This window comes from Capricornis sumatraensis, chromosome 23, assembly GCF_032405125.1.
Source record: "Capricornis sumatraensis isolate serow.1 chromosome 23, serow.2, whole genome shotgun sequence".
Classification (NCBI taxonomy): Eukaryota; Metazoa; Chordata; class Mammalia; order Artiodactyla; family Bovidae; genus Capricornis; species Capricornis sumatraensis.
The window spans coordinates 50069756-50095431 of NC_091091.1; the positions used below are offsets into that span (position 1 = coordinate 50069756).

The 25676-nt window shown below is 52.6% G+C and overlaps 1 protein-coding gene across 1 annotated transcript in view; it reads right to left on the reverse strand.

The window, feature by feature from the left end:
* Positions 1-4429: 4429 nt before the first annotated feature.
* The window catches only part of TCERG1L (transcription elongation regulator 1 like), a 198981-nt gene continuing 177734 nt past the window's right edge, over positions 4430-25676 (reverse strand). Inside the window, exons 10-12 of the mRNA XM_068961619.1 lie at positions 15199-15288; positions 10039-10157; positions 4430-5186 (exon numbers count right to left, since the gene is read on the reverse strand). Coding sequence (XP_068817720.1) covers positions 5030-5186; positions 10039-10157; positions 15199-15288 — 366 coding nt within the window. The 3' untranslated portion in view covers positions 4430-5029. The remainder of the gene's footprint in view (positions 5187-10038; positions 10158-15198; positions 15289-25676) is intronic.

A 25676-nucleotide genomic window follows, 5' to 3' on the forward strand; every position in this document is an offset into this window, starting at 1 on the left:
CCAGGACAGAAGCATGGTGCCTGCCGTCCAGCCATCAGCCCCTGCAGCCACCCACCCACCTCCACCCTGGGCACCCTGAGGACACTCAGGGCAGGAAACACAGGATGCCAGCCCCAGGGAGCCCAGGCGGGGTCAGAGGGGCGAGTTCAGTGAGCTCAGACTCTCGCGTCTTCCCACACACCTCTCTCGAATCAGCAGCACAGACTCCTGCGTCTTCCCACGCACCTTTCTCGAATCAGCAGCACAGACTCCGACATCTTCCCACGCACCTCTCTCGAGTCAGCAGCAGTCTTCCGAAGTTCCAACTGCCCGGTCATTTGCTGTAAAAACTCCTATGTGCGTGCGGGCCAGGTCACTTCAGTCGCGTCCGACTCTTTGCGACCCCACGGACTGTAGCCCAGGCTCCTCTGTCCGTGGGATTTCCCAGGCAAGAATGCTGGAGCGGGTTGCTGTTTCCTCCTCCAGGGGATCTTCCCGACCCAGGGATGGAACCTGCGTCTCCTGCATTGCAAGCGGTTCTTCACCCTCTGAACCACCAGGGAAGCCCTTCACAGAAACGACCCCCTTTGAAATCGTTACTTCATTATCTTGGCAGACATTTCATGAGTCATCAGGAGACTTTAACCTGGTTGACACTTCAGAAACTTTATCAGGAAAATATAAACAAAGTTCACATATTTGGCTAAAAAAAAAGCACACATGAACGAATTTCTCTCACTGTTGCTGATGAACTGCAGCAAGTCGTCCAAATGGAGTGCCATGAAGACAAAGGCATTTAGCAAAGCGCGTGAGTGCTCAGCGGATCCGGGTGAGAAATCTGCCATCACTTACACATGAGAGCAGCCAGGAGCGAAGCCGCTCGGGCTTGTCCTTCTGGCTCATGTCAGAAGGCGGTCCACAGCTCCACGTTGTCTCACTGCTCCGGGGTCCAGGCTCCCTGCCTGTCTTCCGAGGACCCTCTTGCAGAGCCAGGGGCCCAAGGTGGGAGATCAAAGGGGCAGAGTTCTCCCGGGGACGTCTGCCCTGGGTGAGAGGTTCTAAGAGGCTGAGGAAATGGGGGCCGTGGCATTACCAAGAAGGACTTGAAGACCACCAAGTGGAGAGGAAGAAGGGTCACCGATGGCCTGGGGGTCACAGGCAGCACCCACCTGTAGGTGCCGTGTAGCAGGGTAGCAGGGGAAGGGATTCCGGAGGACAGGTTCTCATCTGGGTGACACACGGGGGCAAAAGCAAGGGGAGGTGTGGGGTGATGGGACCCAGCCCAGAGCCCTGAAACTCAGGGACACAAGAAGGGGTTTAATCAAAGGACTGGGGACAGAAAGAGCCCCCGTTTTCTTCCAACTCCTCTTTGTCCTTTGACTGAGTGACATGCTTGCAGTCTCCAGGTGAGCTTTTTCAAGAGCAGGTGCAGGAGAGGCTTGCTCCTTTTCCTCTACTCCTGGCCCGTTTCTCCCGCCTGCACCCCTGCCTCTGGTGACCGCCATTCGGTGGTTAGTTTCCTGCTAATGTTTCGCAGCTTCGAAGTCCCACTGAGTTAACCTCCGCGATGCTAGTGGCATTGAAAACGAAAGTGAAATGCGCAAAAATTAAAGGAAGCTATTGTTGAAAAGAAATCTTAGCCTATTATATTTTTACAGCATCCATATATGCAGCCGTCTAAAAAATAGATGGTTTCTACAGCCCAGATTTGAAATGCAGTCCATGTACAAAGATAAACCAGCTTTTCTCAAACTTGTGTTTCTCCTGAGGCCTTGTCTGATTAGACCCTGGGTGCCTTGCCCCTCCTGTGACAAACTGATTGATAAATGACAGACGTGGCTCTACATGTAGGCATTATCAGAGATCATCTATCTATCTTCCACTACGAATCATTTAATTTTCTTAGATTCAAAAATCACGATTACATGAACTAAAAGGTAAGTTCTCAAATTCTTGGGTGAAAAGCAAAAATGTCTAAAGATTTTTCTGCAGGGTGTTGGGGAACCTGTGTCTTTCTAAGCACTCCATTATGTATAATTTATGTATAAGCACTAACTTATGTATAATTTATGTATAATTTAAGCTTTTATCAATATCCCTTTAGTGATTAATTTGTCAATAGAATGTGCAAAAAAGCAGAACCAAAATGCTGGATTCTACCAGGTTGTCCAGACTCAGAAGCTGGGGGGTGGGAGTGAGGATTCCCTGGGTGGGTCACTGAGCGTAGTAATGAGGGGGCCCCCTCGCCTCCCCTTCGTAGTGATGGGAGAGTCAGCCTAAGAAGACAACCCCACAGCCCAGCCTCTCAGGACCCTGTCCCTCTGGTGGCACCGTGTCAGAGCCGTCCAGCGCCTCATCAGGCCAGCTGCTCCTGGGGTGTGAGGCTCCTGGTTGCTCCAGGGAATCTGGTGGGTGTGAACCCATTGCTGCAACTACTCTCCCGGTAAAAGTGTCCCTTGGTCAAGAGAACGTTCTATGGGAAGCCAGGACGACAAGTCCTTCTGCGAGAGCGTGGACTGTGATGATGGTGGAGGCGCTTTGGGCAGGCAGGGGGACTGATATCTGAGGGACTCATATAGTCAAGAGGAGAAAGTGCTGCCCCAGTAACGGAGAGGATCCCCGTGTTCAGCCTGGAGAGGTGCTGCCGTGGGGACAGAGCCCCCTCTCACGGCAGCAGCTGCTCCACGCTGACCCGCATGTTGCTGAACGTACACGAGTCCCACCCTCGCATCACGGTCTCTCTGCAGGCGGGACCGCTGAGTGAGGATCTGGGGAGGGACAGGGCTGACGGCGCAGGACCACCCGCCTGGCCCGGCTGGGCTTGGAAGCTCTTTGTAAAGCTCACGGGGCATCAGTGCCTGCAGGCTGTTAAGGTGACCTCTCCATCACCTGTCACGCCCGCTGACACCGCATCAACCCCAGCCCACAGAGCCGCGTGGTTCCTGCCTTGGGCTGGAAAGACAGGTTCTAGAACTGCCGTTCTGAGCAGCCTCAAGCTCCCCCACAGAGAGACCCTCCCTCCTCTGGGGCTTTCGGGGGTCTCTCCTGACCCGGGCTGTGATGGGCCAGGGGCTGCTCGTGTCCAGAGCCACAGCTGCACCTTCTAGGTGGTGAGCAGGGTGCTGAGAGGCAGACCGCGGGCAGAGACGGTCCAGAAGGGGCGTGGGTTCCCTCCCACCTCCAGACCGGCTCAGGCCCCAGCTTGGCAGCAGCCGTCCATTTCAAATGAAACATTGCCAGGCACATCCAGTGTCGCGCTGCGGGATTAGACGACAGTTTCAGAGGGCAATCAGGCTGCAGATGTTTGTGTGAAGAACGTAGAGATAGCAAGAGTCGGGAGCAGCCATCCCCCACACCCCACACCCCAGGTTCAGAGAAGCATCTTTGGAACGTGCCTCTCACAAGTACAGGGACGCAGACCCTGCCGGACAGGGCACAGCAGGCTGAGCAAACGCCAGAGAAGCCAACGGAGATGGCTGGACAGCCACCCTCGAGAGTGCCGGGCGGTCCCTGTGGCTGTGTCTTCTGAGATGCACTCTGCTCAAACCCACCCAGAGATGGAGCGCTGGGGACGCTCCGGCTGCCCAGCTCTCAGGGGCTGGTGCTCAGGTGGTTGCCCCCAGCCCCTCCCCAGAGCCAGAAGCAAGCAGCTGGCTTGGCAGATGGATCCTCGCTGCTGATGGCAGGAGAAGGCTCCAGCTTCCTGGAAATCCCTGGGGTTCCCCGGGAGCTCCTGCATTTCCCAGTTCCCTCCTAATACATTCAGCAAAGTGTCCTTTCTCAGGAATTGTCTGATGAGAAAGAAGTTATGTGGGAGACGTTGCCAGGGTTGTGCTGGGGACAAAGACAGGCTATCTGAATAGATACCTCATAAACCTGAAATCAATAAACAGATGCTCAATAATTCACAGAATGCGATTAATTAGCAGGTTTTATCAAATATGATTCCACCTGGGACTGGTAGCTTGAAAAGCAAGACTTCTTTTTGAGTAGTACTTTCACAGCCCTTACAGGCAATCACAGATGCTTTTATGAATTTTTTGAAACAGAGTATCTTTAAGTAAAAGTGTTAGTCGCCCAGTCCTGTCTGACTCTTTGTGACTCGGTGGACTATAGCCCACCAGGCTCCTCTGTCCGTGGGATTCTCCAGGCAAGAATACTGGAGTGGGTTGCCATTTCCTCCTCCAGGAGATCTTCCTGACCCAGGGATGGAACCTGGGTGTCCTGCACTGCATCTGAGCTACCATCTGAGCTACCAGGGAAGCCACAGGTTTTGTTGCTTAAGATTGGAAGTCTAAGCCACAAGATACACTGGTTTAAAATATTTATTAATTCAAAAAAATTTAAAATTTTTTTATACAAAGATGGTGAGAAAAATCTCATGCAAACTCTAGGCATACAAGAAAAATAACTCAAATATTCGTAAGATGATTTTGTACAAAATAATTCTTTTTAAGGAGGACCTCCCACAGACAGCACAGCCCCCTTCTCCAGCCCAACACCCCCTGGGAGAGGGTGGGCGGCCGGCCTTCAGCCTGCAGGTGGTGCGTGGTCCACATGTCCGACGGGCACAGGTGTCACTGCGATGATGAACAACGTAAGCTACTACTCAGGAAACTAGACTGAGACCGGGACCCGAGTCGGGCCATCCCAACACCATGGAACTCCTGAGGGATGGAAGGGACTCACAAAGGCTTCCAGAAAAGTTTCGGGTAATGGGCTCGACTGATGAAAACGCCTTGAGGGGGTTAGAGTTGGTGCCTCTTTCCGCTGAGGCGCAAACCTGCGGCAGACTTACAATCTGTGTATATTACAAGTGATCTGTATAAGTAAGACGCTGAAGGGAGCGACGTATCACGGCAATAAGAAACGCATCAAGCTCGGAAGGCTGTACCGAAGGGAGCTTCAATATGAAACAGTAATCCTGGGAGAACGAAGCCCACGGCCCCGCGGGCTCCCGACCCGGCCGGGCGGGGCCGCCCCCACGCCTCCTCTACCTCCGCCCTGACGCTCGGACGCTCAGCCTGATCCTGATTGCGTCCTCACACTCTCATCTCATTTTCCGGAGCCTGAGTCTGTTTTCCTTGTCCCGCTTCTTGAGAATAAGGATGAACTGGTTGAAAAAATGCTCCTGGTCCTTCCGCTTTTGGACGAGTCGAAACCTCTGATCCCGGCCATACTTCTCAGCAAACTCCTTAAATGTGGTCCTGGAAGACAAAAGTCATCCTGAGGGCCTTCCTGGAGGAGAGAGGCTCCTGGGGCTCTGAGCACCTCCTTCCTGAGCCCAGGGTCCCAGGAGCAGGACCCTCGGCAGGTGGGTGGGCAGAGGGAACGGCCACTGGGGCTCTGACACCACCTGCCTGCTCCCCGTACTGGGCGTCATTTCCCACAGGCCCGGCCGAAGCCTGAGCCACGTTAACTCGCACAGCTGCCCGTCGCTGCACCCGGCTGCCCTCTGGACACGAGCCTGGCCTCGCCTCCCTCCAGGGCCTCGTCACTCCAAGGCCCAGCGCCCACCGTCCCTGCTCCGGCCACACAGGCCTTCTTGCTCCCTCTGCTCTCACCGTGCTCCTGCTTGCCTTGGGCTTCGCATATGCTGTTCCCCGCTCCTGGCACACCCTTCCCTCCTTTCCGCACTCATCCTTTAGAGCTCTCTACTCGCTAGAAGTGAGAAGCGGAACATTTCCTGCCACATCAGCAAACAAAGATGTCACAGGCACCAGCGATTGCAGCCCCCACGGACAGTGAGCTCAGGAAGGAAGGAACCCCTGCCAGCTGGCAGCCACTCCCCATGGCTAGTCCCCAGAAGCTCGGGATGTGCAAACACAGGACGCTGGCCCCAGACAGCCGAGGTGCAGATCAAAGGAATGGCTTCTGGGAACCCAGAATCCAGCATCTTCCCACGCACAGAGAGGCACCCTCTCCCGGTCCTCACCATGGATGTCACCTTGAAGAGACTCAGTCATGCAACTCAGCTCGCCTCTCCCTGCCCCCGTGGAAGCACGTTACCTGTTTTGTTTCTATGGAGCCTCTTGACAGTCTAAGCCCAGTGGCATGTGCTTAGCACCCGAGTACTGACTCACTGAACCCGTGATCGCCAGGCCAGGCAGGCGCCTGTAAGGAGCTCAGAGGTCCCAGCCAGGCCAGGCAGGCGCCTGTAAGGAGCTCAGAGGTCCCAGCCAGGCCCGGCCTGAGGGGCCGGGGCAGCTCACAGGGCGGGAGTGGGTGCAGCCTTGCAGGGCCAAGTGGGACCTCGGCCAGGCCCTGGCCCCTAGAGCTGCCTCTCCTCCCAGCTGCGAGCTGGAAGCCAGGGGCTGTGACAGCTCCGGGGGCAGGGGCCCTGGGTAGCTGGGTGTCTGGACATTGCCCATCTGCCTCCTGCCTGGGGCTCCTGCAAGAGCTGTAGCCGGAGCTGCAGGAGGGGCCCAGAGTGCGTGAGAAACCCACGTACCCTGTGCCCGGGGGGACCTCTTGCTCCGGTTCTTCTTTGCGGACAATTTCATTTTTTGTTGCAGAGATTTCATTGCTGTATTGAATTATTATAACTTAATGTGCTGTGCTTAGCCTATCAGTCGTGTCCGACTCTTTGCGACCCCTTGGCCTCTGTAGCCCACCAGGCTCCTCTGTCCATGGGGATGCTCTGGGCAAGAATACTGGAATGGGTTGCCCAGCCCTCCACCAAGCGATCTTCCCAACCTAGGAATCGAACCCAGGTCTCCCGCATTGCAGGCAGATTCCTTACCTTTAATACATGAATAACAAGATTATATTGACACGGCTGTTAGGAGACAAGACCAATAATTAGTAAACCCTTGTTGGCTTCCTCAGTGATTCAGCAGGTAAAGAATCTGCTGCGACTCAGGAGACACCGGAGGCGCGGGTCAGGAAGGCCCCCTAGAGAAGGAAATGGCAACGCATTCCAGTACTCTTACCTGGGAAATCCCGTGGGCAGAGACGGGCTACATTGCACGGGGTGGCAAAGAGTCAGACATGACTAAGCTGCAACAACTGTGACCGTGTTGTCACTAAACAAGCTGTCTCACACCTTCCTCAAGCACCCCTGTTCTCCGGGCATGTTCCAGAACCCCGCTTGTTCCCAGGCTTCCTGGACAGAAAGCACTTCTCTCTGGTTGCCAACATTCTCCCTTCTTTCTTTCACTCCCTCCCTCTCGCTCTCCATTCCTTCCATGATTTCACAATTGCCTTGTACTGGACTAACACACACTTATTTGCACTTCCATCACCCGTCTGCATGAGAAAAGTGAGGCGCTGAGTCACAGGGTGCTTGTCATCTTGGGGGTGTCTAGAGGGAGCCTGAGCATTTTCAACAGTGGGCTGGGCAGAGACCCTTCTAGAGAGATCTTATTCCGGGCACCTCTGAAAAGAAGCATCCCCCAAAAGAAAAACGTATCAAAACTCTGTGAGCTGTTAGCCGTCTCGAGGGGGCAGCCTGCCTTACTGCTGACCCTGGTGGACCGTCCACTGAGCCTGGGAAGTCCTCTGAGTAACTGGCTCTGCAGCTTCCTTTCCCCAGGGACTTGGCTGCCCACAGTTGAAGGAGGTGGCTGATCTGGCCAGAGTGCTGGTCCCACAGCCCACAGGGAGGTCCCCCCGAGGCTCCTCTCCCTGTCCCAAGACCCTGAGAGCTAAGCAGGGCTGGGAGCAGGCCCTGGACTATCCCTGTGGTCAGGATGGGAGCCAGGGTGATGGGAGGTGTCACCAAGGGTCCTCGGGATGCCTGTGCTGGGCCAGAGGGCAGCAGCAAGACCTGCCCGCTGTCCCTAGGACACCTGCCAACGGCAGGAAGAGAACTTGAAGAGGATCTGGAAAGGGTTCAAAACGTCCTGGAATTGGCTGCCTTTGAAACGCAAGCCAGCTTTGTAATTACAAAAGTATTATATGCCCAGTGTACACTTCTAAAAAGTGGCAGGCAATTAGATCTAATTTCAATGAAGAGTATATTCATTTATAGCACTGATTTTCCTTCTCTCTCTGTGTGTAATCTTCTTAATTGTCAAATACAGCCTGAATGTTTCTTCTTTGCACTCATGATATGTTCACGGGAGGGGGAGACACGTTGGCTTATGGTTAGCATCTTAGCAGTGGATGGACAGATCATGAGCTAACTGGCCTGAAGGCCAGCGCAGTGGTAAGGATGAGAGTCTTCAGGACCTGCCGGGCGCCACGCATCTTGCCTTGTCTGCCCCACATGCCATCCTGCTAGAGGCCAGTGAAGCAGGGCGACTCATCCCCTCAGATGGAGACACATGAGCTGTGAAGGTCCAGGGCCTGACCCAGGGCCAGGACCAAGGATGGGCAAGGCTGCTCTGCACTGACGTGGGAGCTCCAGAACCAACCCCCGACCCAGGGTCACTGACTAGGGTGATAGGGCAAATCCATGGCCTGAACCCAGTGTTCCCGTAGAAAACCGAAATTTACAAATCATGCCTGGTGGGCTGCAGTCCATGGGGTAACGAAGAGTCGGACACGACTGAGTGACTTCACTTTCACTTTTCACTTTCATGCATTGGAGGAAGAAATGGCAACCCACTCCAGTGTTATTGCCAGGAGAATCCCAGGGATGGGGGAGCCTGGTGGGCTGCTGTCTATGGGGTCGCACAGAGTCGGACATGACTGAAGCGACTCAGCAGCAGCAGCAGCAGACCCACATTTACTTTTTGAGGTTAGCATTTGGTGATGGGGCTAATTCATGCAAATTTTCTTCCCATTCAGGAAGTACCGATCCTCTAAACAGTTGGAGAAGTTTTCTGAGGACCCATAGTGAAGTGAAAATGTTAGTCACTCAGTCATGTCTGACTCTTTATGACCCCATTGACTGTAACCCACCAGCTTCCTCTGTCCATGGAATTTGCCAGGCAAGAATACTGGAGTGGGTAGCCCTTTCCTTCTCCAGGGGATCTTCCCAACCCAGGAAGTTGAACCGGGTCTCCTGCAATGCAGGCAGATTCTTTACCACCTGAGGCACCAAGGGAGGGCTATATAACCAATACAAAATCACATTATTCAATTATTGACTAAGTGAGTTAGCCAATTACTGGTCAGAATGTAGATGCCCACATCTACACAGAAAGCAAATGTCAATTAAGGCCCAATTAAATATGATCTGCTGCTGCTGCTGCTGCTGCTGCTGCTGCTAAGTCGCTTCAGTCGTGTCCAACTCTGTGCGACCCCACAGACGGCAACCCACCAGGCTCCCCCATCCCTGGGATTATCCAGGCAAGAACACTGGAGTGGGTTGCCATTGCCTTCTCCTTAAGCACTGTTATTAAAAATGCACACTGTCAGCATTATTATTAAACATAAAAATGCACAAATGTCCATTAAAAAATAATGTCCTAATTGAAAACAAAAATACATCAAAATTAATCATTTTTCACTCATAAGTTTATAGTTTTATAATTAAAAGTAGTATATGCACATTAATTTTTAAATGTCAGTCAATTAAAGTTAATTTTGAGGAGAGTTAAGTTTATGCATTCTTTTATTTCTGACATCATTTTCATATCGGCTTGTTTTATTTCTCGGGCATAATGCCTGACTATCTCAGGTGAATTTGATGGCAAGTTCATGCCTGCCTTTCGCCCGTGTAGGAGCATCTTCGTATTACACTCTGGACAGCTCCCCAGGTATGTGGAACCCAGGGTGCTGGCGGGGTTGATTTTGCTGTTGTGTGTTGCTCTGGAATTTTACTCTCATATCATTTGATCCGGACTTAGACCAATCTAATGAGGGCTGACCTGTTGATGAGCCTTGGAGTCAGGGCTGCTGACAGGTTGAAAACCACCATGTAGGGTGGACAGAAAGGCCAGGGTACCTTTGGTCAGCCGACAGCACCCCCATTGCTGGGGGGACAGGGAGGCAGCACTGGGAGGTCCATTCGTGAACAGCGCAGGGAGAAGGGCTTCCTTCTCCAAAATTACATGCTCAACGGAGCATAGGTCACCGGACGTAACCCACACTGACTTTAAAAAATCCTCTTACAGAATGCGGTAAACTTCCAGCCCCAGAAATTCCCTGATGTCAGCTCTCTCTCCATACCTGGGTGACAGTTTAGATTCCTCTAGAAGCTTTCTGAATTCTTCTTTGGCTAGCAGCAATTTGCTTTTCTTTTCCTTGTATTCTTCTTTTATTCTTGTCTTGACAAACTGTTCAAATATCTTAAGACACACACAAAAGAGAACTATTACCAGAGTGCAAATCAGAAAGGAAATCTTGTGCTTTGCACACAACAGGGAAACAGCGAGAATCTGAGCTAAGCCTGTCTTTTTCACAGCTGCTGGAGCCACAAGCCAGAGCCTTCCATCACGGTCTCTCCGTGACACCGAGTGTCTCCACAGTCACACCTGCTCTCCCAGAGACCCGTGCGCCCCGTCTGCAGGTGTGATCTGCGGTCAGACACCGAGTCAGCTTGCTTAGAAATCCCTGGAATGAGGCAGGGGTGCTCTCTAGAGGCAGTGGGGGCAGAGGGCAGTTTAGAAACCCAACTCCAGGGCCTCGGTATTTGTCTTCGGAATGCCTGGAGCTTCCCTTACCGTGTGAGTTTTCTCACTGACTCTCACATCCCAGCCAGCAGCACCACAACACACGAGAGTATGCAATTTGTTCTAGCAATCCCCAGGGCAACGCAACTGGTATTTGAGTCTCCAAAATGACTTCGAACTTGTGAAAAGAAAGTCGACCCAGCATCTCTCACTTCCCCACCTCGAGGCTCCCAGAAGCCCCTTGTGGAGGAGGTTGTGGTTCCCCAGATGCCGTGGGCCTCTTCTGAGTGTCATGGAAACATGCAGTGAGAAGCCCTGACCCTCGGCGCTGCACTCCCACCCCCAGCGTGATGAGAAGGAAACCTGCCCCTTCACCCAAAAGGCCATGGACACCATCTGGTAGGCAAATCCACCCACAGCCTTGGGGAGGTTTCCCTCAGGAACCAGCAGCTGACATTACACACCACCACCAGGGAATCCCTCTTTGCAGCAGTGCCTACTTTGAGCCCTGCTTGCTTGGATTAAGGCCGCTCCCTGTCGTAATATCAGAAAGTTGTCAGTTGCAGACGAGGGCCGAAGGAGGTGGGGAGCTGCGTCATTCCCAGCGCTTCGAGATCATTGAAAGGAGGATATACTAGAGGTCATTCAGACGTGTTGTTCAGTTCAGTTCAGTTGCTCAGTCATGTCCGACTCTTTGCGACGCCATGGACTGCAGCACGCCAGGCCTCCCTGTCCATCACCAGCTCCGGGAGCTTGCTCAAACTCATGTCCATTGAGTCGTTGATGCCATCCAACCATCTCATCCTCTGTCGGCCCCTTCTCCTCCTGCCTTCAATCTTTCCCAGCATCAGGGTCTTTTCCAATGAGTCAGTTCTTCACATCAGGTGGCCAAAGTACTGGAGTTTCAGCTTCAGCATCAGTCCTTCCAGTGAACATTCAGGACTGATTTCCTTTAGAATGGACTAGCTAGATCTCCTTGCAGTCCAAGGGACTCTCAAGAGTCTTCTCCAACACCACAGTTCAAAAGCACCAATTCTTCGGCACTCAGCTTTCTTATTAGTCCAACTCTCACATCCATACAAGACTACTGGGGAAAAAACCATAGCTTTGACTAGACGGACTTTGTTGGCAAAGTAAGGTCTCTGCTTCTGAATATGCTATCTAGGTTGGTCATAGCTTTTCTTTCAAGGAGTAAGCGTCTTTTAATTTCATGGCTGTAGTCACCATATGCAATGATTTTGGAGCCCCCCAAAATAAAGTTTCTCACTGTTTTCATTGTTTCCCCATCTATTTGCCATGAAATTCCAGATGTTCAAGTTGGATTTGGAAAAGGCAGAGGAATCAGAGGTCAAATTGCCAACATCTGCTGGATCATCAAAAGAGCAAGAGAGTTCCAGAAAAACATCTACTTCTGCTTTATTGACCACGCCAAAGTGTTTGACTGTGTGGATCACAGCAAACTGTGGAAAATTCTGAAAGAGATGGGAATCCCAGACCACCTGACCTGCCTCTTGAGAAACCAAGAAGCAACAGTTAGAACTGGACATGGAGTAACAGACTGGCTCTAAATGGGGAAAGGAGTACATCAAGGCTGTATACTGTCACCCTGCTTATTTAACTTATATGCAGAGTACATCATGAGGAACTCTGGGCTGGAGGAAGCACAAGCTGGAATCAAGATTGCTGGGAGAAATATCAATAACCTCAGATATGCAGATGACACCACCCTTATGGCAGAAAGTGAAGAGGAACTAAAAAGCCTCTTGATGAAAGTGAAAGAGGAGAGTGAAAAAGCTGGCTTAAAGCTCAACATTCAGAAAACGAAGATCATGGCATCTGGTCCCATCACTTCATGGCAAGTTTAGATGTGTATGTGGACATAAATTAAAAAGATCAGTAAAAGCCCACATTGGGTCCTATTAGGCCAATAAATAGCAATTCTGTGCCAACACAATCAGTGGCCTTTGCAGATCCTGGAATTTGAGCCAAGAGTTCAGGGAGTCTCCTGTGCTCCTCCCAAGGACCCTCCTGAGGACACAGAGCCCATGGCTCCCCAGACAGAGTGGGTCTCCTTGGCTCTGCCTGATGGTTTCAGATTCCACTGCAGTCCTGGCAGCCTTTGTGGGACTACAAATCCAAAATGCTTCTCAACTCCAGAAGAATCATCAGCGAAATTAAATATTCACGAACAGGACTTAGACGGAGAGCGTGCATATATGTATTTAAGTAAGAATACAATGGGCTTATTTCACCTTCAAGGCAAATGGTAACGTAAGCTCTCCAGTTCTCTTATAATTTCACCTAATATAAAAGGTGAATGCAGGGTTATTATCCAAATAAAAGCGTGGGGCTCCATCATTAGTCAGAGCTTTGCCCTATTAATTTTAAATCTGGATAGACCGCCTGGCTGGCAGCGGTCAGAGCCGTGAGGAAGACCTGCTTCTCGGTCTGTCTGGAACCGCTTATCCCTCTAATCAGATTCCGCTCTGTGGTGCCTCTGCTCTGGTGCTTTATTTATGCCGCTATAATTTAATGTAACTGGTTTTTTTTTTTTTTCCTCCTGTTTAACAAATTACATCAGTCTTATTCAAAGTGGGGCATGACTTTTTAAAAGACAGACCACTGGCCATTATCTTGTCACGGTGTGTTTCGGTGAAATAAGGTGGATTGCCATTTGTTGCCATAGAAACCGGTCTGACACACGCTCCCCAGACCCCTGCTCCCTGTTCAGGCTCGTTCACCACTCCCCTGCAGCCCCCCATAGAGGGATGGACGCAACGAACACACTGTGAGCCTTCGCTTTTCCCACGGAACACTAAGGGACAGTGGGTCCCCCCCGAGTCCATGATTGCCGCTTGCCAGCCGGATCCATTCATAAATAGGACCGTGTTTTCTGAATGGGGCGCAAATGCTGTCTCCTTCATTAGCTCAGCTTCAGCTCTGCACCTCTGAGAAATGACAACATTGCCGCTTTGCCTGGAGGTGGGTCGCTCTGATGGTGCCGGGTTCCCTCTGAGGCTGTCTGGTGCTGAAGGACGTCAGCTACGGGGAGCTGGCCTCCTCCTCCTCATGGGGCTCAGGGACCACACTGCGGGATGAGCACCTCCTGTGTGCACTGTAAACGTTGGAGGGCCTGATGTGTCCCCTGGTCATTTCATAAGGATGCCTGCAAGCTCCACGCTAAGGGTGGACTCGGCGTGAGCTGACCGTCCATCTAGTCTGGTCTGTCTGCCCCCGGTGCTTCCTGGCACCCCAGCCCCTTCCGTTGGAGCCTGCCTCTCTGACCGGGGCCGCGGGAGTCCAGCCCGGCTGCTCCTGAGGGTGCTCCTCATATCATGACCACCCTCCTGGGTGGCAGGCAGGAGTCCCCACTCCGCCCGGGAGCCCAGTCTGTCCAGCAAGCAAACAGGCCCTGAGCGCCCTGCCTTCTGAGAGACGGGGCCTCATCATGAAGCCATCAGCAGAGGAGAGTCTTACTTCTCCAGCTTCCTCTAAGGGGCTGATGGCCTCTGAAAACATCCATGGACTGAAGGCAACAGCGTTGACCTCGAAGGTCAGTGAGACGCCACTGGCAGCTGTGCCGTGTCACCAGTTATGGCTTAAAGTGACCCTGTCACCAAATTAAATGAGCTTCTCACCACATGTGATCATGGTTGGAGAGTGAGCTTTCTGATTTCTAATTCTGCAACAAAAGGGGGTGATGTTACCAATGATTAAAGTCGCCGGGTTTCCTCAGCTGAGGGGAAAATGGATATAAAACCTCCAGACTCCAAGTAAGGCCCTGGCCGAGTGCCTTCTCTTGAGCCCCTGGTCTGCACCCTAAGGGAACTTCACGGGCTGATGACAGAATTGAAAACAAAGCCGCACTTTCTGTCCTCCCAGCTCCAGCTTTCCCCGACCCTGCCGTCTGAAATCAGACGGACGCTTCTGATGGCCCTCTCCTGAGAGGGCCCTCGAGGGGCTTCTGCTTCTGGGGGTGGCTCCCGGTCACCCACGTTGCACACGCATCCGCTCTGCACTCGGAAGTCGGGGGGAGAAGCGTGGCTGGGATGGAACCAGAGATGCGGAAGCAGAGCCGGAATCCTTCTGGAGCTTCTCTCAGGGCCCTTCTTGGGTGTGTGCGGTCCGGGAGCCACAGACGTCAGCAGGGCTGTGAGAACTCAGGCCTCCCCACCGGTCCGCACCGCGTCTGTCTGTCTAATCCTGGAAGCGGTTCTGGCTCCCTGATGGGACTGGTCAGCACGCCAGGGTAGACTTCTACAGGGTACCCATTTAAAATGACCTCCAGGCCAGCTACCTGCAACCCATTCTTGCCTTTCTGGGGATCTGCTTTCTAGAAACGTCCACTCGTTACTTCTGCTCCTATGTTCCCTGGGCCTCTCCTAGGTCACTGTCCTTATACTGGATCTTAAGTTCTTTAATCCAGTCATCTAGGATACGGTTAACGTGCCCCCACACTGAGTTTTTACCTTCAAATATGAGCATTGTCTCTAGGGGTCCTGACCAAACGTTTCGCCAAGAGCAGGAACAAGGGTAACCCCCATCTGCAGCCAGGGCACTTTCCCTTCACAGCTCACGGGCTAGCACTCCACCTCACAGCTTCCCCACAGACATAGCAAAGACACCAGGCACCCGCTCGTCCACAGAAACCTCTGGACGGAGCATCAGTTTAAAGCCTCGTCTCTTGAGCCTGTCAGCGTGCCTCCCACCACCTTACCTGTTTCCGCTCCTCCGAGTTCAGCAGGAGATAGCGTGGATCAAACACGATCTTGTGTAATTCTTTCTCCCAGGTGGAAAATGCTGACACCTGGAGAAAGATATTCAATAGGGTTGCTTTTAACATCTAATGCTGAGCCTGAGTCACAATGAACTGGTCGATGGTGAGAAACAGCCCTAAGGAACCACGGGTTTGGGGACGCAGCGGCGTTTAAAAGTGTTTGACTTGTCAAACTTTTAAGAAAATCAATTTTTCGAGCATAAGAAAATTTAATTTCTAGACTCATGACACTATGTCTTCCCTGGATATCTTCCAGAGCCAAGTGCCCTGATGCAAAGCCCTGATAGTCTCTGTGAGTCTGAGACATTCTCAAATGTCATATCTTGAGAGGAGAAATTATACTTGTAACAGTTTTCAGGATGGCACAGGCCTTAACAGAGGGCAGCGTCTTGTAATTAGTCAGAATTTGGCACAATTTTAATTGACTTTTAATCAACATTTAAACCTTTCTCAGGTAGGTAACTTTTTAACCAAACTGCCTTATTTTATAGTAGTTTGGATCTACACAAAACTCTCGAGAATACTGTGAAATTGCCGTCCAGCCTACCCCCGGTTCACTGTATCGCTAACATCGCAACACTGGCGTGCTGGATGGGCCGCACGGCTGTTAGCAGGAGTCTGCGCCTGACTCAGCTCCTCTAGTCTTTGCCTAATGTTTTTCTGTCCTGGGATCCCACCAGGACAGACACCGCATGCACTCACACCTCCTCGGGCTCTTAGGGGTGATACAGCTTCTCACTCTCCTTGGTCTGGATGAACTTGGCAGCTCTGAGGGGAGCCAGTCAGGTGCTCCATGAGATGCCCCTCTGCTGAGTTTTGTCCCACTTTTTCTCACGGTTCCACTGGGTCACTGGGTCTGTGGGTTTGGGGAGGAAGACCCCAGAGTAACGTGCGCTTCCTATCAAGGTCCATACTGTCAATGTGACGTATCACAGCCGGTGCTGACCTTGATCGTCTGGCCGAGGCCTCTCTTCTCTGCATTTCTTCTTTTGCCCTAAGTCGTGTTGTCCTCTTGGGAGGGCAGTCTCCATGTGCAGTCCCCGTGTGCCTGCTCCGTGTGCCTGCTCTGTGTGCAGTCCCCGTGTGCCTGCTCCGTGTACAGTCTCTCTCCGTGTGCCTGTTCTGTTGTTGCTCAATTGCTCAGTCATGTCTGACCCTTTGTGACCCCGTGGACTGCAGCGCTCCAGGTTTCCCTGGCCTTCCCTGTCTCCCAGAGTTTGCTCAGATTCGTGTCCATTGAGTCGATGACGCCACCTGAGGGGCCTGACCCATCTCGTGATTTGGAAGAATCTGTACAAGTTCCTTGGACTCCTTCTGGATGGGGTATGTATCCATTCTCCCACATTTACTTGCTAGCTCAATCTGTTTATGTCTGTTTAAACTCATGGATGTTTATTTCATACTTGGGCTTGTAATCTAATCTGACTGCTGGTTTGTGCCCAGATTGCTCCAGGCTGGCTGTTGTGGTTGCCTCCTGCGTCCCGGGAGCGTATCCCCACTGTTCTGTTTTCTGGGCCCTTGAAGATGCCCCAGCGTCAGCTCCTGTCTCTACTGCGTTGGCCCTAGAATCAGCATTCTCTGAGAAGCCCTGGTCCCTCTTATCGGAGAAGGTGTTGGGACCTGAGATCCAGGTGAGCAGCTCATTGCTGCTGGGAGATTGAGACTTCCAGATTCTCAGCTGATGGGGCAGCGAAACTTTCAAGTCATCCAAAAATAATTTATTCACTTAAAAACATTGACTAAATATTGGCTATGTCTTGGGCCCCTTGCTGGGCGCTATGGGTTCAGAGAAAATAAATCAAGGCCACTGACCTTGAGAGGTTGGCGGGGGGCAAGACAGAAAGTGAATTCAGGATCTCCCGGGGGCATGAGTGTCCTTCTGGGCACAAAGAGATGTGCCCAGGAGCCAAGGGCACAGAGAAGGGCCCCTACTGGCCTAGGGGGAGCTGTCTCCAGGGCGGATGGTGCCGGGACCTGGCCCATGGAGGGGCCTGGGAGGGTGTGCAGCATGGGCTGTTCGTGGTGCCGAGGCCGAGCTCTGGGAACTGGGGGAATGTGGGGGTCTCAGGGGGATGTAGGAGGCTGTGCGGAGCGGGGAAGACGTGGGAGAGACGGCCTGAGCGGATGTGGGGACACTCGCTGGCCTCCTCAGGAACCAGGGGCTTGTCCTGAGAGCAGCGGGAAGAGCCGGATGCGATGTGCTCCCAGGGGCCCGGGCGGGGGACGGACTCAGCGCAGTGGAGAGGAGAAGCTGGTGGGCAGGTTTCTCAAACAAGGCCCACCCGCTCCTCCTTCTGAGCAGGTTGCAGTATGGCTGGTAGAGACACTATTTCAATAGACATGGGCTTTGGTTGGAACAGGCTTCTCTTGTGGCTCAGCTGGTAAAGAATCCTGCGACGCAGGAGATCTGAGTTTGATCCCTGGGTTGGGAAGATTCCTGGAGAAGGCAAAGGCTATCTACTCCAGTATTCTGGTCTGGAGAAGTCCATGGACTGTATAGTCCATGGGGTCGCAAAGAGTCAGACATGGCTGAGCAACTTTCACTTGCTTGGAACATTATAAAGATTTTCTAAATTGACAGTTTCCGTATTCAATAATAAATATCAAAATTCTTTTTAAAACTCATGAGCTCTTTTATGGGCAGGGTGAACCAAGCTCCACCCAGGGATCTTTCTCAATTGATTAAGAACATGGTGAAGTGTTGACATGTCATGGCGGGGTGAGGGGGTGGGGGGTACTCCGGAAGAATATCAGGGCAGAATGGTCCCTCTGCTCAGCCAGAGCTGATGCTTGACCACGTGAGCATTAGGGTGGACATGGAGAGGAGGGATGGGCAACTTCAATTCAGCCCAATAAGATAGGGTCAGTCCATCACGTAGAGCCCTGGAAACCCCTTCAAGCTTCCAGCTCTGTACGAAAGGCCGGTGATTATTAAGAACTGGTGTCACACAACTGACTCCACCACTGTGATGAGAATTTTAGGAGTTCTAGATGGATAACAAACTAAACAACAACAACAAAAAAGATTTCATCCTTGGCTCCAAAGGAAATTACAATCTGTATACAAGGCAAGGAAGTCAAACCAGTCATTCCTGAAGGAAATCAACCTTGAATTTCATAGGAAGGACTGGTGCTGAAGCGGAAGCTCCAATACGTTGGTCACCTGATGTGAAGAGTCAACTCTTTGGAAAAGCCCCTGATGCTGGGAAAGATTGAGGGTGGAAGGAGAAGGGGGCAATAGTGGATGAGATGGTTGGACGGCATCACTGACTCAAAGGACACAAACTTGGGCAAACTCTGGGAGATAGTGACGGACAGGGAGGCCTGGAGTGCTGCGGTCCATGGGGCACAGAGTCGGACACGACTTAGTCAGACACGCCTGAGCAACTGGACAACATACGAGGCAGGAAGAGTCCTTTCCACAAAGACTAACTTGTGACGAGAAGACAGACGGCGTCACGTAAGCTGACAGCCGTGCCAACACGTGCTCTGACGTGCAGGGGAGGGTGCCGTGCTGGGGGAGGGGCAGCCCGGGCACGGGGCCCGAGACCGAGGCTGGAGCCCACGGGCAGGCTGGACAGCCAAGGGAAACGGGGCCTGGCAGTGCCTGCAGGGGGGCACGGCCTCGTCCACCAGGCCGACTCTTCCCAAAGGACCCTGATGACTGTCGCTGCCTCAACTGTGAGACTCACTCCTGATGGAGGACCACCCTCCCCAGGCCTGCGTCTCTGCAGGCACGTCCTGGTAGGCTCATTCTGTGGGACAGGGCCAAGGCCTCCCCTTTCTTGCTGGAGGCCAGTGGGGAGCCATTCTCGGCTCCCAGGGGTCCCCACATTCCCTGTCGTGGCCCCTTCTGCAACAGGGCAGCTTCCTGAAAGCCAGTGGGAGAATCTCTATATGTGAAGCCTCATCTTACATAACATACTACCACACCATCACAGGGGAACGCCTCCATCCTATTCGCAGGCCAGCCCGCCTCAAGGGAGGGGGTCATTTGGGATGGGTGTCCCGGGGTTGGAGTCCTGAGACCGCTGTCGGGATGTCCCCATGCAGCAGGTCCCTGAGACGAATGCACCCTCTTGCCTCCAACGTGGCCTTCATTCTCCACCTTGGTCTTCATCCCTCATCTGCGTAACAGACCTGCCTTTGATACTATGGCATTTTACATGTGGTTTGGTCCTGGATAGTGGGATTCTTCAGCCCATTTGAGATCCTCTCCTGTGGAAGTCAGTCCTTCCCTGCAGCCTGGCCGGGTCTGGGGTGGTTCCGTCTCCTCTCCTGGGCTGTGTCCTGTGAGGTTCGCGTCGTCTCCTGACAGTTGGCAACATATTCCCAGAAGCATCTGAACACCTCAGGGTGCTGACGCCGGGTGACACCCTGTCACAGGCGAAGGTCGGTGCTCCGTCCGGGTGCAAATGCGTGTGGGCATGGCCCACGCCGCCAGGTTAGGGCTCTGGCTAGCGCTCACACACTTCTTTATTTGACCTCCCCCTGGAGCCCCATCCTGGAGTATCACCATCGTTTGGGAACCAGGAGAGCTTGGGCAGTGGCCCCCTGGGCTGAGCTGGTGGTCAGGCCCTTCCCTCCTCCCAGCCTCCTGCCGGCAGACTCTCCCCCAGCCCGACTCATCCTTAGTGTCTGAACTGTGCTCCCTGCCATTTCTGCAAGGGCCGACACCAGAGCTTGTCGTTCAGAACAGGCACAGGGAAGGAGCAACCACGTGGACCCTGGCCGGGGCGCAGCCCCCAAGCTCAGACTGCTGCTGCCACATCGTGGAACAGGGTCTACCCCCATCATGGGTCAGGGGCCACCGCCTGCCTGCCTGGCAGGGGTGCCCTCCTGGCTCTCCACGTCCAGCCCCCAGCCTGGTCCCAACACCACCGCCTCCGTCAGCGGCGCACTCCACGCCTCCCCTCCCTGCAGGGCTGCCTCCCGCCCCTCAACCCAGCCCTGACCCTGAAGGTCGGGTGTGAACACGTGCCCCGTCCGCCCGCCCTCCCTCCCTCTGGGCCTCTGTTCTGTCCTCCTCGCTGCCTGCGGCTCTGCGGATGACAGACGGCGTGTTCCTTGCAATTAGCACTCACACCATTACCCTCTTTATCCAATTTCCTGGAACACACAGCTGTGTCTTCTATTTCTGGCTCTGGAGTTCCTGACAATTCAAGGCGGCTTGAGGCGGGCAGAACTCAGGACGCAGTGAGCAGGCCGCGCTCCGGGCTCAGCCTGCCCGGAACGCAGGGTCGTCTTGATGTTTGGGAGGGAATTCCAGGCATACAGGCCAACGATGCAGGGAAGGAGAAGGGCTGAGGGTGATGCAAGAGAGAGGAGGTCCCTCCAGGGAGCCACCATGTAGAACCTGCTGGAACCCGCCTGCGATTCTTCCAGTCGCGGGGCAGGAAGTGGAGGGCTTCCTCCTGGTCCCACCCCTCCCTGGTGCAGTATTGCCCCTGGCGATGCTCCAACCTTAAATTTAGAGGGAATGGTCAGCATGTGGAGAGGTCTTGTGAGCCAGGTGACCCCCAGGTGAATCCCGAAATGACAGAGGGGTTGGGTGCCCCCCCCAGACTCTGGGGCTTGCCGACTTCCACCCCGTCTCCCAGTGCTCAGCGTGTTCTACCGCTTCCTGTGGTGTGTGTGTGTGTGTGTGTGTGTGTGTGTGTGTATTTTGATCAGTAAATAAAATCTTGCACTGTTATCCCACAATATCTCACCTAACTTAGTTTTCACGCTATGGCTAGTTATACTCCCATCTTAAGCTTAGAGTGGGTGGTCCACGTGCCCTGCCCCTTGGGTCATCTAGTTAGACCGCTGTCTAATCACCAATAGAGAGGTGGCCACAGTAATACCTGCAGAGTGGAATCACCAAAAGCTGTGGCAGTTAATTCAGGAAAGAAGAACCACAGCACAAAAGCCGAGAGAAAACACAAATCAAAGGGAAGGAACCGTGAGATTCAAAAAATAATAAGTAGTAAATATCTATGCTCCTTACTATTCAGTGGTGGTGGAGCGTGCTGAGAAAACAAATTTTCAGGAACTTTCAAGCACTGCTGGGAGAATACATTGTGTGAAAACAACTTTTTCCAAAACAATTTGATAATACAGGTCAGATGTTGCCGGCACACAGGAAGCAATCCCATACACACATAAACCAACATTCATGCATCAGTACGGTCACTGGAATACTGTTTAAACTAGCAAAACTGAGCAGCAGGCTAAATGAATGAAAATGAGGGCGCTTTGAATGGACAATGAACTGACAATTATATCCTCATCAAAAACGTTTCCAAAGGTTTATAATATTTTAAAACTGCTTCAAAGGAGAAAGCAGTATACAAATGTATACATTAGGTTGAACCTTATCAAATTACCTATCTTTTAAAAACAAATGGGACATCCTGGTGGTCCAGTGGTTAAGAATCTGCCTGCCAATGCAGGGCACACGGGTTTGATCCCTGGCCAGGGAAGATGCCACATGCCGAGGAGCAGCGAAGCTCCATGGTGCCACAGCTACTCAGCCTGAGCTCTAGAGCCCTCAAACCACAACTGCTGAGCCCACGTGCCTCAACTACTGTGGCCCACGGCACTCTAGAGCTGTGTTCTGCAACGAGAGGAGCCGCCGCAATAAGGAGCCTCGCACTGCAGCTAGAGAAAGCCTGCAGGCAGCAGTGGCGGCCCAGCACAGCCCAAGTTAATAGGCAATTAAAATAAAAAATTGGCTCAGCCACGCTTAACCACAGCTCAGTCCTGCTTATACTACATAACTATACTGTATGATATGTATTGCACTATATAATACGAATGTTTGATTTTGCTATTGCCTTAAAATCTGCTTTTAGGAAAAAAAGACTAGAAGGAAAGGTATCCGTTGATGGCCACGATCGTGTCTTAGGACTTCAGGTGATTTTTATTTCTGTTCTTTGAATTTTGCTTCTTCCCTATAAAGAGCATGTACTCCTTCGATGGCACAATCTTATTTTATTAGTGGCATGTGTCTGGTGAGACTTTGAAGAGTTGCCATAGGAACACGAAGCAGATAAACTTCCTAAGGAGCAAGGATGCGTCTCTTCGAGAAGCTCCTGACAGCCTCCAGGACTCAGGGGCTTAGCCTCCAGGGCCATCTCACGGACGTATACCTGCCCACGAGGGGGACCAAGCCCTTCCCGCAGCGTCCTGGCCCAGCGGCCACTACAGCTTCAGGCAACACCACCTACGCATCTGGGCAAGGGGGCACTAGACGCCAGCCACAGGGGAGGTGCTCCTGCCCCCCACCCGGGGGAAGGGAGAAGGCACGGCCGCTGCGATGGCAGGAGGGCACCAGGGGAAGAGCCTCTCCTTCATCTGGACTGCCCTTGCACCAACAACTCCTTAGCGCAGAGAGAGAGCCCTGTGGCTCAGCCAGGGAGGGTGGGCGGACTGTGAATTCCTTTTTCCAACACAGACTCAGATCCAAAGTCCAGGGGTCTCGGCTGCAGGGCTGGCCACTGTGCCAGTCAGTCTCCCCAAGGCTGCCGCAGCTGCGAAGCTGGCCGCGGTTCCCCTGCAGAGGGACCCGGCAGTATCTCAATCAAGAGTCAAGGTTATGGAACAGTCTTTCTTTCCTGGCCTCTGGGAAAGCCACTTCCCAAGGGCTATTTTGCAGAAGGAAGAGCCCCTCGATAAAATGTCTCTAATGTATTTATCTAAATAGACAGGGTTAAATTAATCAGCTGCTACTCAATTAATCCTGCCCTTTATAGACTGAAGTTTAAAGAGAGCTCTGTTGTGGTTTATACTGGTGAAAGAATATAAAAACAAAGCCTTCCACTTACATATTAAAAAACCACAAAACTGAAGGCCTTTCCCCAAGCCAAAATCCCTACAGCATACCCCAAACCATGCCCTTTTTAAACTACTGGAAATCCATACACCTAGCTCCCTCTTTCTATAAGCACATGAATCTCTGAGCTGAAGGATTGAACAAATGCAATAAAAAATCTTATTAATCACTCAGTCTATGAAAAAGGTGACCTTTTTCAGCCTCATTTTTAAGCAGCTAGAAATCTGATGGGCTTAGCCATCAAAGTCTCTTGAGCATGAGTAACTCATAAAATCTGCCGACATACTTTATAAAGTTAAGAGTCATAAATGTGGGCATTGCTTTATAACATCAGCAGTACATTCAGATTGGTCTTCTCTATTCCTGAGGGGTATGTGAGCTTCTTCTGAAATCCTTGTAAGATGAGGGTCTCAGCTTCATCCCCGTCTCTGTCTCCTGGGAAAACCCAGAGTACTGGGGCTGGTACCTCCCATTTCCACATTGTTTTTGCTGATTCTCATACGTGAATATATCTAAGGACCAAGGCTGGATGGAATCAGCTCAATGAGGCAAGAATGCACTGAACACACCCTTAGTAAAATGGCTCAGCTGAGGGCTCTGGGGTGCGTCAGAGAGACCACGTAGGCTCAGTGTCCTTGGGAGGGCGGGGTGGGGTCTCCAGCAGTCCTCACCCTCCAAGTGGCTTAATATCATGCTGTGCGGGTAAGTTGGAAGTGGTTGGTTTCCAAAACAAAGAGGTGGAAATCCAGACATTGATGAGATGAATGCTGCATATATTTCTCAAATGCTCACGGTGCTATCACTTCTCTGGGAATTCTCAGTTAATTCCCCTGGGGCAGACTGGCTGGGTTCATTCAGACCTCAGAATTGTGACTATTTCTGCACTGTCCTTGCCATCAGAAGAGGCATGGCGGCAAGACTCAGGCGCTTCCACCCCGTGGTCTGCAGAGAAGAATCCTCTTCTTGGTGACTTTGTGGGGAGAGAAGCCTGCTTTATCGTGAGTGATGTTTTATCCTGCAAATGCTTCGAGGCCACACGAGTGGAGGAGAAGGAAACAGAAAGAACAGCTGCTCCAGGAGATACACCCCTCATCCAGGCTCCACGGGCCCACTCTCTGATCAGCGCTGGGCCGGCCCAGGGCACATGCAGCAAGACGAGGGTCTGGACATGAAGGGAATCCCGGAGGTCCCTGAGTGCCTCTGGGAGCCAGTGCCTGGAGCCAGGCTCGAGGAGCCCAGTGGGGGCATCAGAGAGTCCCCTGCCTACAGGACCCAGCACGACGACTTGGCAACGAGGGAGGCACACAGAGCAGCCGTGAGGCTCCACGTGTCAGCCAGGGAGCCAGGGAGGCAGGGCTCAGAGGGCCTCCCGGGAAAGAGACCTCAGGCCAAGAGTGCAAGGAGGGCAGGCGAATGAGACAGCTCAGGGCCCAGACCAGCGGTGACACTGGGCACAAGCCCCCAGGACCTTGAGGCTGGCCCGATGGCCACGGAGCAAGCAGCCCCTTCGGGTGGCAGTGACGGCTTCTAAACCCAGCCGGCTCCATCCTCCTGGGGCACCTGGGACTTGATGGCGGACCCACTTCTCCAGTGTGGGAGCAGTGGGCCGGGGCGGCCAGAGCCTGGCACTCTGGCCCGTGTTCCTGGCCCCCTCTCCTTAGCCGGGGGGAGAGGTCATGTCTTTGCTGTTGATGTGGAGAGGCTGAGAACGGGGCAGTGAGGGCCAAGCAGGGAGTGAGGGGAAGACTCAGGGAAGCCCTGCACATCGGCCACGTGGGGTCTGCGGTGGGACCGGTAGGGAGTACACACCGAACAGACACACATGCGTGTACACTCACAGCACACACACACAGAAACACACATGTGTACACACTCAGAACACACAGAGAGATGCACATATACACTCACGCCACACAGACACACATGTGTACACACAGCACACACACACAGACACACACGCATATACACTCCCAGAACACACAGAGAGATGTGCATATACACTCACAGCACACAGATACACATGTGTACACACTGACAGAACACACAGAGACACACACACGCACATACACTCATGGCACACAGACACACGTGTGTACACACACACAGACACACACGCACATACACTCCCAGAACACACAGACATGCATATACACTCACGGCACACAGACACACAGACACACACGTGTACACACTCACAGCACACACACAGAGACACACATGTGTATACACTCAGAACACACAGAGAAATGCACATATACACTCATGGCACAGAGACACACTCGTGTACACACTCCCAGAACACACAGAGAGATGCACATATATACTCACGCCACACAGACACACATGTGTACACACAGCACACACACACAGACACACACACATATACACTCCCAGAACACACAGACATGCATATACACTCACGGCGCACAGCACACACACGTGTACACACAGCACACACACACAGATGCACACGCATATACACTCCCAGAACACACAGAGAGATGTGCATATACACTCACAGCACACAGATACACATGTATACACACTCACAGAACACACAGAGACACACACACACACACACATACACTCATGGCACACAGAC